At 40.5% G+C, this 18,908-nt stretch overlaps 1 protein-coding gene across 1 annotated transcript in view; it reads right to left on the bottom strand.

Annotated features, from left to right (window-relative positions):
• Nucleotides 1–3,745: 3,745 nt before the first annotated feature.
• Nucleotides 3,746–18,908, bottom strand: part of CNGB3 (cyclic nucleotide gated channel subunit beta 3) — a 151,852-nt gene continuing 136,689 nt past the window's right edge. Inside the window, exons 16-18 of the mRNA XM_055129336.1 lie at nucleotides 7,526–7,672; nucleotides 6,944–7,112; nucleotides 3,746–4,254 (exon numbers count right to left, since the gene is read on the bottom strand). Coding sequence (XP_054985311.1) covers nucleotides 4,000–4,254; nucleotides 6,944–7,112; nucleotides 7,526–7,672 — 571 coding nt within the window. The 3' untranslated portion in view covers nucleotides 3,746–3,999. The remainder of the gene's footprint in view (nucleotides 4,255–6,943; nucleotides 7,113–7,525; nucleotides 7,673–18,908) is intronic.

The raw sequence follows: 18,908 nt of genomic DNA, 5'->3' as shown, positions 1-18,908 counted from the left end.
CAGTTAGGAGAGATTTGGATGTTTAGTGAAGAGGTTATTGCAGGTTATTGCAGAGACGACGTTTGATACTGTGACCTGCAGCCCGGAGAAATAACAGGAAGATGGTATTTATCCAGGAAATAACAGTTTCCGTGAGGGGGATGAGTAAGACCAGTTTCCATGAAGGGTATGGTTGGAGTAGTAAAAATAATATTTGCATTATTAAGTCCACAAAGATAGTACAAGTGAGGGGCACTTGGATTGTGTGAGACTGACCCAGATTCGATCCCTGGCACCATGTGTGTTTCCCGAAGCCTGGCCAGGAGTGATTCCTGGGTGCAAAGCTTGGAATAAGCCCTGAACATACCTGGGTGTGTTCCAAAACACCAAAAAAGTGTTTTTGGATGTTAGGATTTGACTGATAGAAAAGGATTGTAGGTGAGAGGAGGAGTAACGTTAAATGCAGTTGCAATGGTTTGAGTGTTTCTGTCATCCTTCAATTATGTGTTAAAACCCTAACTCCAAAGTTGATAATTGGGAAGTAGCGCTTTGGGGACAGAGGGAAATAGGTCACTGGGCACCTAAGGCGAGACTCTGGATTGCTGCCTTTAGAAAGAGATCCCTTTCCTCTTCCCCCGAGTGAGGGGGCAGAAGTAAAGGGGCCTGGTGAGAAATGTGATGAAAGTCTGCATTGAGAGTAGGCATGGCAACTGACACTGGGACCTTCCAGCCTCCACGACTATGACAAATAAGTTCCTGTTGTTCATGAATTTCCTACTCCGAGATATTTTGTTAGCAAAGCCTAAGTAGATTAAGAGAACATATTTTACGAGAATCTCATTTTCCCAAGTCAAAACGATCGAGAAGGTGATCAGTGATGAGAGTATATCGCAGTTCAAAAGTTAATGATTTTGGAGCACTGGAGAGATAGTATAGTGGATAAGGCACTTGCTTTGCAGATAGCCAACCTAGGTCCGATCAATTCCCAGCACTGTTTATGGTTCCCCAAGCACTACCACGAGTTATTCCTGAGCATAGGAGGAAGTCCTGAGAACTGCCAGGTATGCCCTGGCAAAAGAAAAAGTGAATTATATTTCTAATTGAATAGATATTTGGTGGACCATGCAGTGCCAAGGATTGAACCCCAGGGCTTTTGAATTCAAAGACTGCTATAGACTTTTAGCCATTCTCCCAACCCCAGACTGAGGAATTTGAAAAAATCAAGATGAAGTTGCATGTTTTGCTTGAAATAGGAGGAAAAATAAGCAATAGGGAAAGAGTATAAAATTTGGAGATGTTATGTTTGATTCCTTCATCCCTCTCGGAGAGCCCGGCAAGCTACCGAGAGTATCTCGTCCTCACGGCAGAGCCTGGCAAGATCCCTGTGGTGTATTCAATATGCCAAAAGCAGTAACAACAAGTCTCACAATGGAGACGTTGCTTGTGCCTGCTCAAACAAATCGATGAGCAACAGGATGTCAGTGGTACAGTGATGTTTTAATTTTTTAAGGGTGTTAGGGCAGAGTTAACTCTTGACAAGTTCATGCTTCCCCCGTCTCTTTTAAACACTATTTTCAGATTTTTAGTTCCTATTTTGATCTTTTCTTTCTAGTGTTCTAAAAATTCTTTCTACACACAAACTTCTAATATTAAAAAAAAACTATTACATATTTCTTGGGCTTGAGAGATATAATTCAGGATTTAAAGTGCTTATTTTGTATACAGCCATGCTCAAGGCCACTCTCCACACGCTCTGACGAGCCTGGTGCGTGAAGGAACTGTCAGAGGAACCCAGGTGTGCGCCCCCGGGGCTGAGAACTCCAAGCCTACTCAAATTGGGACTGTGCCTTTTTTTTTCTTTTTTTTTTTTTTTGCTTTTTGGGTCACACCTGGCGATGCACAGGGGTTACTCCTGGCTTTGCACTCAGGAATTACCCCTGGCGGTGCTCAGGGGACCATATGGGATGCTGGAATTTGAACCCGGGTCGGCCACGTGCAAGGCAAATGCCCCACCCGCTGTGCTATTGCTCCAGCCCCATCAAATTGGGACTGGGCCTTTTCCACCCAGAGAGCTTGACACTAGCTTTTCCAGTACCTTGGCAGCCACACCCACAAACTGCCCCGGGTGCCATGTAATCTCATCAATGCCCAAGATCCAGAGACTATAAAACAAAGCTCCTGGAAGAGAGCGATGCAGAATCTCACACGGCAGAGCCTGGCAAGCTACCTGTGGCATATTCGATATGCCAAAAACAGTAACAATAATGGGCCTTACTCCCCTGATCCTGAATGCAACAGAGATGAATGGAGACATTACCGGTGCCTAGCTCGAGCAAATCGATGAGCAACGAGATGACAGTGATACAGTGATACAATGATTTTGTATGCAGCAGACCCTGATTTGATCCCCAGTACCACATATGGTCCCCTGAGCACTGCCAGGATTGTGAGCACTGCTAGATGTGGCCAAACCTTCCATAGCCCCAAACCCAAATAAAATAAAAAACAAGCAAACCATTTTTCTAAATTCACTTAAATACTGAATAAAGCATTGAATTATTGAATACCTAGAACACAACTATCAGTAACTTTGTAAATCATGGCTCTTTAATAAGCATTTTTAAAAAAATTAAATAAATCAACCAATTGTATAGATCTTGTTCTATTTTCATGACACTCAATCACTATATTAAAATACAATGACTACCAAATGACACTGATTTATTTTTACACAGTCTACTGAGTGCATCTATGTTTGTAGGCTTTTTGGCTAATGTAATTTGTTAGATCTTCTTAGTAAAATGCTATTACAATGACCATCTTCTGGGACTTGGAAATAGCCTTATTATACAGAACTTAATGTTATAAACTGATGACATTTATTACAATAGAATTCTATATGTATTATTACCTTAGATACCAGCCTTGCTTTTTTTTTTTTTTTTTTTTTTTGCGCCTCCTCACTGCAGGAAACTTGGGTAATTATGCTAATGCTCGCTGATTCATGAGGACAACTTCCTAAAGTGCACTTAATTAACTTGGAGATTTTGTAAACAGCTGTACATGTAGGCTCCGTAAATTGTAGGGATATGTCAATCTGACATGTGTAGGCTCTGCCTTCCTAACCTCATCGCTTTTTGCTAAAGCTGAAAACAACAAGAAGCTCAGATCTTGCTGCTGTCGAAGCAAGTGCTTGAGCTAAAATCGGAGAAACGTCCTCTTAGCTTATAGGAAGAATGGGATGATTGCATCCCCTCCTTTGAGTTTGTTAAACCAGATGAGTTAGGCTGACTGCCACCTCTTGCATTACTCTAAAGAAAAATCTGTTTTGTTAGCAACATGTTGATGTAATATGATTTTGTCTGTGGGTTTTGTCTAATGATTTTGTCTAATGAGTCCTGGTGACCACCCCAGCTCTTCAGAGTCATCTTAGGCAGTGAGATTTCTCATCTGCAGGCTCCTTGAGGTTGGCTGTGGCTGTCCTTCTGTCCCAGGCCCCACTGCTGAGTTCATTGGATATTTAAATGACTTATCACTCTGGCTGGAATGGGAAGACTTTGGACCTAAATTGCTAAGTAGCTCATTTTCTCTTACAACGAAAGGGTAATATTTGTACATTTGTAGCACTTAATCAGGACTAACAGTGTAGCACAAAACTCTCTACACAAACACACACACTTTAAGAGCAAATATTTAGCAAGACACAACAGACTCAAGACTAAAGGGGAGGAAGCAACACTCAGCAAGAATCAAAGTGGGGAGAAAGTACTATTTTCCAAGCAGGCGAAAATACCAATTGCATAAAGCTAATGATAGGGGAGAATAGGGATGGCTTTTTAATAATCTTATTACCACTGTATAAGATCACTTTCTCAGATAAGTCCTAGAAACTAAGCTAGGGATTTTCCTGGATTTCTCAAGGGTCCCAGCAAAATCTTTCCCCCTCATTAATTTAAACTATAATCCTGGGTACAATCTCTTTGGGAGCTTGCTAGGTTACGTCTAAAGATAATCAAACATTTATTGCTTAGCTTTGACTTCCACCCTCAGCACCTCTTCCCCAGGCTCCGTGGATGGGCCCATGCTAATAATGAGTGACTGATGAGTGTTTCCTCTGGGTAAACCGGCATTTCTGATCAACTGGGGTGTTTCCTCTGCGATAGTTGAATTTGCTTCACATTTGGCTCTTTCCACTGGTTTCTCTGCTGGCTCTCTTCCTTTATCTTCATTTTCTTTTTCTTTACCTTCTTCTCCTTCTGAGTCTTCACTTTTTTTCTGAAAGAGGCAGTCACAAAGAATTGGTACAGCAATCATAATCAAGGGTATTGGAGTCCTTTGATTAGTATAAACTGATGCTAAGTATCGACCTGCCCCATAAAGACTGGATTCAGTTCACTTGGGGGTTAGGACTGCCTCGCATTTGACTCTCATTTGATTTAATATTCCAAAGGGGGATAGTGAACTGGACAAAAGTTTGCCTTTTGACTTAAACTGTGGATTTGCAGTTTAGTCCTTGTTAAAAAATTCTCATGTGAGCTGATTTATTAGACTCAGTGTTCAGGCTTGTTTGTATTTGCATTTTTGTATTTGCATTTTAAATATTCACTTATTTATGGAGATAAATTTTAGATATTTATTTTTAATATAGAAGTATCACCTAAACAGGGGCTGGAGCGATAGCACATTGGGTAGGGCATTTGCCTTGCACGCCGCTGACCCAGGTTCAATTCCCAGCATTCCATTTGGTCCCCCAGCACCATCAGGAGTAATTCCTGAGTGTATAATCCAGGAGTAACCCCTATGCAATGCCGGGTGTGACCCCCCCCAAAAAAAGAAGTATTACTCAAACATTACAAAAATACCACAGGGAGCATGGATTTTCTCCTGCAGAAGTACATGGAAGAATCTCTAGAAGAAACATAACTCTTCCTTTGTATAGTATTTTCCATTAGTCCCATGGGTTCTCAACTATAGTTTTAGGATCTTTTGTGTTTGATATCAGGTGTAGACATTTCATAGTGAAAAACACAGTATCAATGTGGTAGTTGGGATCAATTTTCATAGAACCTTACCTAAAGTATATGTGCAGACATAAAAAGTTGAGAATATCACCTAACACATACACACATATTATTTTTTTTATCATTTGCCTTATTATTTATTTTTACCATTTGCCTTTACATAAAAGTTCTTAATATGCGAACACAAGTGAAGAATTTGGTTTATGCTGTAACTCTAATTTTTCACTACTGTATGTATGAAGATGAAATAACAAGTCTAAGGGTTGCAAGTATGTCGACTTTGAAATATTAGGTTTAGCAATTTTTTGCTTAATGGAAATTTTTATTCCCATTATCAAGGCTTTCAGTATGATCAGTATTTCATTATTAAGATTTTCAGCAATAGTGATATTAATGTTTTAGACTTACAGTGCTACTGTATCACACCCACCAGCAGAAGTGTAAATATCACACCACCTTTAGCACTTTAGCAGGGGGGTGTGGCCCCTAGCAAAGTTCCTAAGCTTTCCCAATTTTCTGAAAAATCCACAGTCACCCATTTCTTATCGTTTTAGAGATGTCAATAAGGAGATTTAGAAAACACAAATTCCTCCTCTCTTTCTCAGTAGCTGACCGCAGCGGCTTATGAGAATCAGAGAATATGAAAAGGGAGAAAAACGTTGACATTTCAGTTTCTTAACACAGCTAAAGTTAGGAGATAACTCAGGAAATACTTGGAAATCTTAATACCTAAGTAATAGCTTTTGCTCTATCACTGTGAGATTATCCAAATTCATTGATGTGGATCTCAGTCTCCATGTATAATATGAAGTGTTTGAATGGAATCCATAAGATTATTTCTGGCTCTAAAACATTGGGGATAAAGAATTGATAGACTATCTATAAAAACATTTGTTGACTTGGTGTTACATCTAGATATGTGTATCTACACACATATACATATATACATACACACAGCACACACACACACACACACACACATATATATGTTTACATTTACAAGCTTGAGCAGTTGATTTTCAGTCCTCAGGGTATTTTGTTTTATATAGCTGCCACAAACTTTTTCTTTGCCATAAACTTCTTTGTCACTTTTTTTTTTGCCACAAACTAAGAAAAATGCAGAGTTTGTTTAGCACCAGCTGGTTAATGATATTTAACTTTATTTTATGTATATTTATTGTATGTATATTCCTATATGTATATTTCTGTTTAGAGATACCTTATTTAGTATATATATATATATATATATATATATATATATATATATATAACTGATTCATTACATTTAACTCACGGCCAGTAGCACTATAATGTCATGTCTGGATGAAGCTTATCTAAAATGTGTGTTTTCTCCATAGTGTACATAAAAGCATTTTTTTTCACTTAGGACAGAACTTCAGCGCCATGATGGGGATCATTTGATAAATGGGGTGAGGGAGCAGCAGAAACATGAGAAAAATATGACTAAGCGGACCAGGAAGATGTCACAGTGTGAATGTGAAATAAGAAAGTAGAAAGTGTCCTTATTCAATTCCCGCTGGGAATATGTTCCTTAGATGAGTCTTCACTTCTGTGTACACGTGTTTGTGGGGGAAAGAGATAGGTGGGTACAATGAGTACCACAAAAGCATCATAACAATTGATTTTGGAATGAAACTTAAATGGGAAGATTGATTCATAAATACAGAATCCAGAAATAATGATCAACTGTACTTATCTATGTATGTACACTCAAACTGTCTATATTACATCTATGAAGGTTAAAGGTGATGATACTTGGGATGTAGTTTGAAGAATGATAAGTGCTATGCGTAAAATGGTAACAGGCATCAGCGGAATGCAGATTATCATGGTGTCTGGAAATGGAATTCTATTAAGAGATTCTCTGGTGAAGTAAATCCAGTTCTCTCTTCACTACAATTCCTCATTCACTGTGTTATTACCTGAAGAGCTTGTTCTCTTTTCAGCTTGAGCAGCTTCGCAAGACTTGCTTTGCTTCCAGGGAGGGCTTTAAATAGTTTGGGTGTTTGTTGTTTGGGAGCGAAGAGAAAGGCCAACCCTTTCCTCGGAGGACTTGCCTCTGCAGCTGCACCCTTCTTTTGCAGGAGCACTCTAGGGACACAGAGAAAAGTCTCTTTAGTTGAGAAAGCTGGAAGAGCCTAGCATAATTTTTTCACTTAATGGATGAATCCTTCAACTGTTTCTTTCTGTTTCTTTTCTTTTTTTGCTTTTTGGGTCACACCGAGCCATCCCAAGGGTTACTCCTGGCTCTGTACTCAGGAATTACTCTTGGCAATACTCAGGGGCGATTGTTTTACAAGTTACTCACTTGGCATCACAATATAGCTCTTACAGAGATTAAGTAAAGGCAACTAACTCTCCAAAGGAAGTGCTCGGGTTTTTGTGGTTTTTTTTTTTTTTTTTTTTTTTTGTATGTGTGGAGATTGGTGAACAAGCTCTCTGATGCTCAGAGGCTACTCCTGGCTCTGTGCACGGGGAACCCAAAAGGGATTTTTGTGCCATACCTGGCTTTTTTCATGAGGAGCTTTTCAGAGTCAGGATAATGCACTAGAATTTCTTGGAGGGTCTTTTTGTCTAGAGTTAAAAGATTGGCAAACCCATGTGCCACCACATTGGCAGTTCGACGGTTTCCTCCTTTGGCTGCTAAAAGGCTGTAAGAGAGGAAAGAGGTCATTGCTATCAGTTTCATCCTCCTCACCCCATTGGAATATCTTTAAATAAAAGGTAAATATAACGATTTAGGATGTTTCAGAACAATTCCCTGAGTTAAATGTCAGAGAGTGCAGATGAGGTAGCAAGAAAAACTACAGCTCAGGTAGAGATGAACAGTTTAGTAAATCCTCGAAGACTTATCTTTTTAAATATAACAATTTTCATCAGTTTTCTTTCACTGAAATATTTTTGATAACTTCTTTAGCCATTTGGTTGCCTGTATTCTACATGGTTTTTAACATTTCTTATTTTTCTCTTGTTGAATTTCAATTTCTTTCTTTGTATCACCTATAATTCTTATATCCTTTCAGCTATGTCTGTTAAAGTCCTGAGTATATAAATTATAATTATTTTAAATTACATGTCTACTGGAGCAATAGCATGGTGGGTAAGGCATTTGCCTTGCATGTGGCCAACCTGGGTTCGATTTCTCTGTCCCTCTCGGACAGCCCTGCAAGCTACCAAGAGTACCTCACTCGCACAGCTGAGCCTGGCAAGCTACCCGTGGCGTTTTCAATATGCCAAAAACAGTAACAACAAGTCTCACAATGGAGATGTTACTGGTGCCCGCTCGAGCAAATCTATGAGCAACAGTTCGGCAGTGTTACAGTGCTACTAATTTCCATGTTCTTGCCAAGAAACAAAACTAGAATTCTATATTTTGTGAAATTCTATGTACTTGTGAAAGTGAAGTTCAGAGAGTTTCTTTCAAAAAAACAATGAATCCATTGGTTTCAATACTAGCAGTGCTATTCTGCAAGAAATCTTTGACTAGACTTTTCAATATAGAGAAATATTATATAGAATGGAAGAACATCAAGGAAGGAATTATTAAAGCTGAGTATATAACTCAGAAGTTATGCCTCTTGTGGCTGGAGTGATAGCATAGTGGGTAGGGTGTTTGCCTTGCACGCGGCCGACCCGGGTTCGATTCCCAGCATCCCATATGGTCCCCTGAGCACCGCCAGGAGTAATTCCTCGGTGTAGAACCAGGAGTAACCCCTGTGCATCGCTGGGTGTGACCCAAAAAGAAAAAAAAAAAGGAAGTTATGCCTCACACTTTTGATGGATCAGGCCCCCATAACCACCACCCCCCTAACAGGAACAGAGGTAAGATAAAGTCTTTTAGTCTTCTTATTAGTAGACTTAAAAGATATTTTAAGATAATAATAATAATAATAATAACCTCCAGGCGCACTCCATCAACCTCAAGGAGATCAGCCTGAGGTCGCAGATGTCCCAGGTGCTGCCCAGAGACACAGGCAGGTGCGTGTTTGTCAGTGTGCAGATCATTACAACATGCCAGTCGACCAAAAGCTTACCTTCAGTAGACTGGGAACATCTATAAAGGCAATTAGAGGCTGCCCCAAAAGCCACTGTCCCTCTCAGAGAGCCAGGCAAGCTACCAAGAGTATCCTTTCCATCTGGCAGAGCCTGGCAAGCTACCTGTGTTGTACTCGATATGCCAAAAACAGTAACAATGACGGTCCTCATTCCCCTGACTTTGAAAGAGTCCCCAGTATGCCATCAGGCTACACTAGCACGCGACAGGGATGAATGGAGATGTTACTGGCACCCACTCGAGCAGATCAGTGAACAACAGGATGACAGTGATATAGTGAATATAAAAATAACAACATATTGAGTGATTGTAACATATGGATAAGTAAAACAAATGGTATCCATGTAAAGAATTGGAAGGGAATGCTATTATATGATTGGAAATACTCAGTTACTATTTTCTTGTAGTGCATGTAAAGTAGCATAATATTTGTGAAAGAAGATAACTTTTAAATATAACAAACTCTTGGACAGCCAACCATTAACATTTTTTGATGTTTAGGGGCGGCACCTGGTGATTTTGGGTCTACCTGGGCAACCCCTGGCTGTCTGGTTCTTAGGGTGGGGCATGACAGTGCCAGGGTCAGAGCTCCGAGCCTCAAGCATGTCAGCATGTGCTGTACCGCTTGAGCTATATCCTGGACCCTTGTTAAAATTTTTTTTTAAATTTATTTTTTATTTTTTGCTTTTTGGGTCATACCCAGTGATGCTCAGGGGTACTCCTGGCTCTGCACTCTGGCGATGCTCGGGGGACCATATGGGATGCTGGGGATTGAACCTGGGTCGGCCCTGTGCAAGGCAAATGCCCTACCTGCTGACCTATCTCTCTGGCTCCGAAACATGTTTTTTAAAGAAGGATAACATGCTAAGAGAGAAATACTCTCATACAATTGAAAATTAAATCTTGTGAATATCCAATTCATTTTAGAGAGGACATAAAAAAGAGGGGGAAGCCTAGTATAAAGCCACACCAAGCTACAAAAAGACCATTTTACATGTACTTAACATTGAAACTTGGGGCTAGGACTCTCTGGCTACTTAAGCATGTAATTATTCCTCCAAGACAGGAAGTATGTTGTCGGAATCAACAATGCTGACTATATTAATGACTAGAGTTATTTAGTTCAAGGACTTCACATTTTAAATTTCTTGCTCCTTGGTTAAAAAAAAAACCACTTATTAGTTCTTTTCTGAGGATCTCTCCAAGACAAACTCTGTCTTCACCTTTTTTTTTTGTTAAAAAGAAATTAATTATGGTCTGTCTCTTTCTGTCTCTATCTCTACAATTAATTCTTTAGTCACTTCTGTATCCAACTTCCGGTCTGTCTTCCTAACTAGCTTTCTATGAGATGGATATTAATATCTGAAGGAAAATGATTGGATGAGTCTGTCTCATCCACATTCCTGTAGCTTTGAACACAGGGCAATACAGTAGTTAAGCGAGACTAAGTGCCACTGGAGATCTTAATTTGGATGTAAGAGCACCTCTGTGTGTCAGACTATGAGAGCCGAACGGAAATAATATATTTAAATGTCATGTTATTTTGAGATTTCTCAAGCTTTAATTAAACTTGCCTGCAGTTTACACGTTTGGAGTGCTTGATGAGTCTTTGAACAGAAGAAATTGTCAGCCAGATGGATTTTGCCCAGCGCTCTCAGCAGCGTTTAAAATAGCATCGCCCCCACCCCCCACCAATGCTTTCCCAGCTATTCACCAATAGAAAGTTTCATTCATTAAATAGCTTAGTAAGAAGATCCCTAAAATATATAAAAAATCCCATATAATTTATTTTTTAAAGAGCACTTGCTGGAGGATAAATAATTGAGGCTAACTGTGATTGTCCCCCAAGTCACAAAAGTAATGGCCCAGGAAACAAATAATAAGTTTTAATTCTAGATCCATCTCTACTTGTTGTGATATTGGGCAATAATTTAAGAACCACTCTCCACCCATACCCTTTTTTTGGTGAAGTCAGATGGTTTTTAGTTACTTTGAAAGATGTGAGGGGAGAGAGAGGGAGAAGTGGGTGTTCAAGAGGCTTCTTTTGAGTGGAAATAGGCAAGCAAAGAAATATTGAGACAAGCAAGTGAGAGGTGCTCAAGGGAGTATGCAGGCTTGAAGAAGAAGTTAAGGACCGTTTTGGTTCTCACGTCAATCATAGAAGTAGTTAGACACTTACCATGAACTCCACTCAGTGAGAAAAATAATGGCAAAAGGAGAATTCATAAAGCTTGGTATAGTATCGTGAAAAGAACATAAGTATTAAACTAGATAACTATAAAATGTATTCAGTATATTTCTGAGCATGTTAAATAATCTCCCTTTTTAGAAAACAAGGCTATATTTTAGTAACTACTATAGATAACTATAGATACTTGGTTATCTTGGGGATAAAAAGGTATTTACAGGCTTCCGATACTTAACTATGAAGAAAGTGCTTTTAAACCCAAATTTGTGTCATGTAACTATAATACAGAACAATAATGTGGGGTCCTCTAGGAAAACAAATCCAATAGGACATAAACGTGCATAAATAAATCAACTTATTCTAGGAATTGGTTAATGTGGCCATGGGATTAAAAAAAAGATCATAAGCCACCATCTTCAATTTAGTCAAATAGGAAAGCTGGTAGTGTAATTCAGCCCATGTCCAAAGATCTGAGAAAAGAAGGAGGGGAGCAATGACATAGCATCACATCTGGCTCCAAAACTTCAAGACAGGAAGTAAAAACTGGACATGTCAGCTTTTTGATACTTTGTGAATGAACTTGAAAGAGGGTGAATTTGTCTTTCACTGATTTGCTCTACTCAGGTCCTAAATGGCTTAGACAATACTATGTCCAATAATAAGATTGGTTTGCTTGACTGTCTCATTCTGGATTAAATGATAATCTTCCCCAGATGTTCCCACAAACATACTCAGCCGTCACCCAAAAGCTCTGGTCTCATCAATGATTGCAAGGAGGTAGATACTTTCGTGATGGCTAACACAGCATCCATCCTGTGTAACACATGGATTAAGGAGCCATTTTCACTTTCAAGCCTTATCCTTTTTTTCTTTTTTAAAGACTCAGCTAACTACCATAGATAATGATTCTTCTGATGTATCTGAAGAAAGAAAATGGAAAACCTCCTGGAAAGGATTACCATTCCAGATGCTTTATTATTCATGGAAGGGGATAAAAATATAAACATTAACAGGATTTCAGAAAAAGTTGATGCCAGCCTGGCTTGGAGGCTGGTCTCTCATTCTGGGCAACTCAGAGAAGGGAACGCCAAGTAAAATGTGATTGGAGGTCATGTGGGGGAAAGATGATGCGGGCCCAATATAGACTAGAGACTGAACACAATGGCCACTCAACACCTTTATTGCAAACCACAACACCTAATCAGAAAGAGAGAACAAAAGGGAATACCCTGCCATAGTGGCAGTGTGGGGTGGGGGGAGACAGGACTGGGGGGGGGAGGGATGTTGGGTTTACTTTTGGTAGAGAATGGGCACTGGTGAAGGGATGGGTTATCAAACTTTGTAAGGGAGAAACATGAGCACAAAAATGTATAAATCTGTAACTGTACCCTCACGTTGACTCACTAATTAAAAATAAACTATTAAATTAAAAAAAAAAGAGAAGCTCGGGGTCTTGCCCAACGTGTTGGACCTGCGTGTCCACATAGGCGGCTGGACTCTGGCTAGCCAGCCTTACAATAAACCCTGCTTGCTGTTTGCAAAAAAAAAAAAAAAAAAAAGTTGATGCCAGCCATCCTGGATCACTGGACATGATGTCTGCAAGGGGTTCACATCTTTAGTGGTGAAAGTAACAGCAGTCTGGTGGAAATAGTGAGAAAAATAGAATTATGGAGCTAGATCGATAGTATAGTGAGTAGAGTGCCTTGCAGGTTTCTGATCTAGGTTCGATCCCCAGTATCACATACCATCCTCTGAGCACTGCCAAGAGTGATCCCTGAGCACAGAGCCAGGAGTAAGCCCTGAACACTGCCAGGTATTTCCCTAAACCAAAAAAGAAAAAAAAAGACTGAATTTCTGCAACATATGAGAGTAGCTTTTTAAAGGATGAGCAAAGAAGCAAAGAAAGTAATCTTATGTTTCATTTTGCTTGATCCCTGGCACCACATGAAATCCCCCAAGCCCTGCCAGAGGTGATTCCTGAGAAAAAGCCAGGGCCAGCCCGGAGCACCGTCCTGTGTGGCACAAAACCAACAGCAACAATCAAATTTTTTAAAAAAGAAATTGTCACATCCAACCGAGCCCCAAACCTCAGCAACATTACCCAGGGCATCAGCCGCCAACAAGCACTGTGGTGAGACCCTGTCAGCATTGGAATGAAGGCCTGCTGACGGCTCAGATGATCGATGCCATTTTAAAGCAAAATCCTGTTTGGGGGCTGGAGCGATAGCACAGCGGGTAGGGCGTTTTCCTTGCACGCAGCCGACCCGGGTTCGATTCCCAGCATCCCATATGGTCCCCTGAGCACCGCCAGGAGTAATTCCTGAGTACAGAGCCAGGAATAACCCCTATGCATCGCCAGGTGTGACCCAAAAAGCAAAAAAAAAAAAAAAAAAATTATTTAAAGCAAAATCCTGTTTAGACCAGTCTCCTCCAGGGCTGCTCGGGGCGCGGGGGGCCACTCCTCATGACGTCGAGCCTGCTATGTGGGTCTGCAGCTTCCGTGCTCAGTAATAGTACCTGGTCCTGCTGGTGCTTGTGGCAGGTTGGTCTGCTGGTTCTGGGATCCGGCAGTGCCAGGGCTTGAACTGAAAGTCTCAACCACTGGGAGCAATCTCCCTGCCTGAAGTATTTTTAAATTTAGATATGGACATTTTCAGATATAATGTCATCACGCATTTAGTAGACCATAATTTACAGCATAGAGTATAAATATATAACGTAGGCATTGCAAAATAAACTCGTGTGTCTCACTTTATTGGTCATCACTTTATTGCAGTCGTCTGGAACCATATTCACACTACCTGTAAGATATGTTTGTATGTGTATGTTATAAATATATATATAATATATAATGTATTTATACTATATGTGTCTCAGAGACCTGGGCCCTACACAAACAGGATGAGAACGCTGATAGGGTATCACAAAGAGGAATCGAAAGAGCTATGCTGGGAATATCATGTCTCACTCAAGTGAGAGAAGGAATCCGGAGTTCTGACCTCTGTCGACGGTCAAAAATCAGGGATGCTGTCTCGTTTGCGAAGACATCAAAAATTAGATGGGCCGGTCATGTAATGCAATTCATAGACGACTAGAGCTGTTACCGACTGGATTCCACGAGACGTCAGAAGACCTCGTGGCTGCCCACCAACTAGATGGTCAGATTTCTTCGTCAAATCCCTGAATGAACGATTTGAGACTCTTCCTGTGCTTGGAGCAAGCAGGTATCATTGGGCTGCACTAGCACGCGAGAGGGACAAATGGAGACGTTACTGGTGCCCACTAGAGCAAATCGAAGATTAACTGGATGACAAGTGATACAAGTGATACAAGTGATACTATATGTATCAGAACGGAGATAGCTAAAACATGCAGATAAACATTCCAAGTTTTTAAAATGTAGCATATGGCATTAAGAACTTGTTCATTGCCTATATAAACTATAATATCACATAGCTGACCCCAGTTCACTCCTGGGCAGTGCGTATGGCCCTCTGAGCACTGCCAGGAGCAATTCCTGAGCCCAGAGTCAGACGTAAGCCCTGAGTACTACAAGGTGTGGCCCCAAACAACAACAAATAAACCAAAAACATAAACAATAATGTGACTGGGGCTTCTTAAAGTTGCTTAGTGTACAACCTGCAAACAACCTTAAGACTGAATTTTTTTTTTTTTGCTTTTTGGGTCACACCCAGCGATGCTCAGGGGTTACTCCTGGCTTTGCACTCAGGAATTACTCCTGGCGGTGCTTGGGGGACCATATGGGATGCCGAGGATCGAACCCGGGTCGGCCGCGTGCAAGGCAAACGCCCTACCTACTGTGCTATCGCTCCGGCCCCCAAGACTGAATTTTTTGATTGTAAAAGAATCAACAGAGATAGTGTATCCCAAAAATAGGCGCACAGAGGGAGTGATAGAACACTGGATAGGGCATTTGCCTTGCATGAGCCCAAACAAGGTCTGATGTCCAGCACCCATTGTGTGCCCCTAAGCATCACCGAGAGTGATCCCTGAGCACTGTAAGGTGTGTGAGGTGTGTGCTCTCCCCTCCCCAAAGTATATGCACACAAGTAGAATATCCATGTACTCCTAAAGACCATGCCTTGAAAAATAAGAAGAACAAGGATGGCAATATAAACTGGGATCACTGTATCACTGTCATCTCGTTGCTCATCAATTTGCTCAAGCTGGCACCAGTAACGTTTCCATTGTAAGACTTGTTGTTACTGTTTTTGGCATATGGAATACACCACGCATAGCTTGCCAGGCTCTGTCATGTGGGCGAGATGCTCTTGGTAGCTTGCTGGGATCTCCAAGAGAGACAGAGGAATCGAACCCGCATCAGCCTCGTGCAAGACAAACACCCTACCTGCTGTGCTATCCCTCCAGTCCATAAAGTGGGATAAGTACAAAAATAAAACTTTGCTATTAGTGAATGTTAAAGCGTCTATTATATGGAGAAGAACAGAACTGAACTTTCAGTGGTAAGTTTAATACAATACAAATATTTATAATGATGCATACCTAAAACTTATGCAATTATAATGCAATGCTATTTGAATTAAAAAACTATATAGATATATACAACTTTTTAATAGAATTATTTCCTATAATGGAAATAAAAGTAGATATTACCACTTAAAGAGTATCACATTCAATGCTGACTGAAAAAAGATTAAAACTTCAAATATCTATTCTCACTTACCAAGTTTTTAACTTTTATAGATGGAGGGCATAAAATTAGATCAATCGAGAAGACTTCTTCAGATATGTACATTTATTCGTTTAATTGTTTTTGGAAAGAGTTTTACCACTTGACAATTTTGACCACTTTGCTAACAGTGAATTCTATGGAACAAAACGTCTGCAGGTGAGCAAATACCAGAGGATACTCAGGTATTATCTAGGGCTGGGAGGTTTGGTCTTTGCAGATACTCTGGTATTCGTAAAACTGCTATAAGACAAACACACATAAACCTAGAATTTAATTGTTGTAGATAACAATTGTTATAGGAAAACAAAAAAATAATTTGAAGAAAATCGTTATGTGTACTATTTTTTACAGATGGAGCTTAAGACTCACAAATACAAAATATGCCATCTCTATACCTCTGGCAGGTCTTAGTTTCAGAGTGGAATTGAATTTAGGGCAATGGATGAAAAACCATGTAAAAAGTCTAAGGAGGGAGTGAAAGAAAAGGACATCCTGTACATTTCTTTTTTTGCCTTTTGCTTTTTGCTTTTTAGGTCACACCCGGCGACGCACAGGGGTTACTCCTGGCTCTTCACTCAGGAATCACCCCTGGCAGTGCTCAGGGGCCCATAAGGATGCTGGGAATCAAACCCGGGTTGGCCTCATGCAAGGCAAACGCCCTACCCGCTGTGCTATTGTCCAGCCCCCATCCTGTACATTTTGCTGCATGCCCTGCAGCTTTATAGCTTTATACCTCTATCAAAGAAGAAGTAATTGTTATTCAAATAAAGAGTAAGACTAAGGAATTGAAAAAACCTACAAGTTTGCCCTCGCACCCCCATTAAAAACACTGAGTGTCCTGGAGAAACAGGTAAAAATGATTCGAAGGGAAATATTTAAAATTCATTTTAAAAAGATCTGCTCTTTTCTTAACAATATAAAGTAAACATAAAAAGAAGAGCTCTGGGTTGGAAATTTGACCAAAACAACTAGTTAAAATCACAACTTAAATACCTTACTTAAAACAAACTATCTAAAACATACAGGAGTCTAGCAATGGCCAAATTTTACTCATTGACTTACTATAAATGATGAAAAAAGGAAGAAGCCACAATGAAAGAAATGCACAAGGTAAAATGATCACATTTTGAAAATCAGAATGCCCTGGGGAAATTAATTCATTTAGCAAACTTATTGAGGTTCTATTATTTTCTAGGCACCATTTAGAGACGCACAAATTAAAACAGACTATTAGAATGTAAAACCAATGAGCATAGTAAAGTACTAGCATGAAGGCTGCAGAGAAATGGCCAATCCACTTCTAGTTGTAGGGTAAATTGTTTCTTTTTTTTTTTTTCTTTCAGAAGGTAACCTGCCCACATATTTTCAGAATTAGAGAAATGTTTCAACCTTTTGACCTCCTGATTTCACTTTTGGGAATAAACCTCTTAGAAATAGCTTAAAAGAGAGACAAAGTAATTTCATGAAGATAAAGACAGCAGCGTAATTTTTTTTATAATGAAAACCGACAAAGAGGCCAGAGGGTGGAAGATGCATATTCATGGCAAAATATGAATGTGTATTTATTTGTACACATGCAAAGACAGAATGTTAATTATATTCACTCGCTCATTCAATAACTATTAAGTATTTATGTGGGCCGGGCACTGCCCTTAGGTTTGGGGAGCAAGTCCAAGAACAAGGCGCCTTCGTGGTGTCTGGACTCTCTGCTCTGTGCAGTTCAGGGAAGTGTAGACCTTTGGGGTACATGCAGTCCCCTGGGCGCACAACTTGACTTGAAGCCAGCCCCTGCTGCAGAAAGAAGAGCCCTTTGTGAGGCAGAGTCCAGCAACGGGGCTCTGGAGTGGGGGTTGGGCTCCCCTCTGGCCTTCAAGTCCTTTGCTGGATCTTTTGATGCGCAGCCCACAGGCACAATTGAGTAGTTTACTATGTACAATTTCGGGAGGAAGAAATCCATCAAGAAATGAAGGCACCTGCTACATGCAAAAACTGGGCTCAGGCCTCCACCTAACACCATGCACAAAAGCCAGATCAACATGGATTAAAGACCTCAACATCAGACCAGAATCCATCAGGTACAGTGAAGAAAAGGTCGGCAAAACTCTCCACGACACTGAAGCCAAAGGTATCTTCAAAGATGAAATGCTGCTGACCAAGCAATTGGAAACAGAGATAAACAAATGGGACTGTCTTAAGCTAAGAAGCTTCTGCAGTTCCAAAGAAACATTGAGTAGAGTACAAAGACAGTCTATAGAATGGGAAAAGATGTTCACCCAGTACGCCTCTGATAAAGGGTTGATATCAAGGATATACAAGGCACTGGTTGAACTCTACAAGAAGAAAACATCCAATTCCACCAGAAAATGGGTCGGTGAAATGAATAGAAACTTCTCAAAGAAGAAATCCAAATGGCCAAAAGGCACATGAGAAATGCTCTTCATCACTAATGATCCAGGGAGATGCAGATCAAAACAACAACGAGATATCATCTCACACTGCAGCGGCTGGTACTCATCCAAGAGAACAAAGGCAACCGGTGCTGGCGCGGATGTGGGGAGAAAGGGACTCTCCTTCCCTGCTGGTGGGAATGCCGACTGGTTCAGCCCTTTTGGAAAACAGTATGGACGTTTCTCAAAAAACTTGAGGTCAAAGGGGAGCTCAATAGAAATTGAGACGTTTCTCAAAAAACTGGGTCTAAATTTCTATTGAGCTCCCCTTTGACCCAGCAATACCACTGCTGGGAACATACCCTTAGGGCTTGGATCTGCCATAGGGCTCTTTCCCTCCCACCCCAGCACTGCCGAAAGTGTTCCCTGAGCTTAGAGCTTGGAGTAAGGCCTGAGCTCAGCCACGGGTGCCCCAAACAACAAAACCCAGCAAACAGCACCCACAAAGAAACAGAGAGCTAGGGAGAAGGAATGGAAATATGAT

The sequence above is a fragment of the Sorex araneus genome, chromosome 2 (genome assembly GCF_027595985.1).
Source record: "Sorex araneus isolate mSorAra2 chromosome 2, mSorAra2.pri, whole genome shotgun sequence".
NCBI classification, from domain to species: Eukaryota; Metazoa; Chordata; class Mammalia; order Eulipotyphla; family Soricidae; genus Sorex; species Sorex araneus.
Note: the sequence above shows the minus strand (reverse complement) of the source record. Positions and strands in the feature narration are given on the sequence as shown.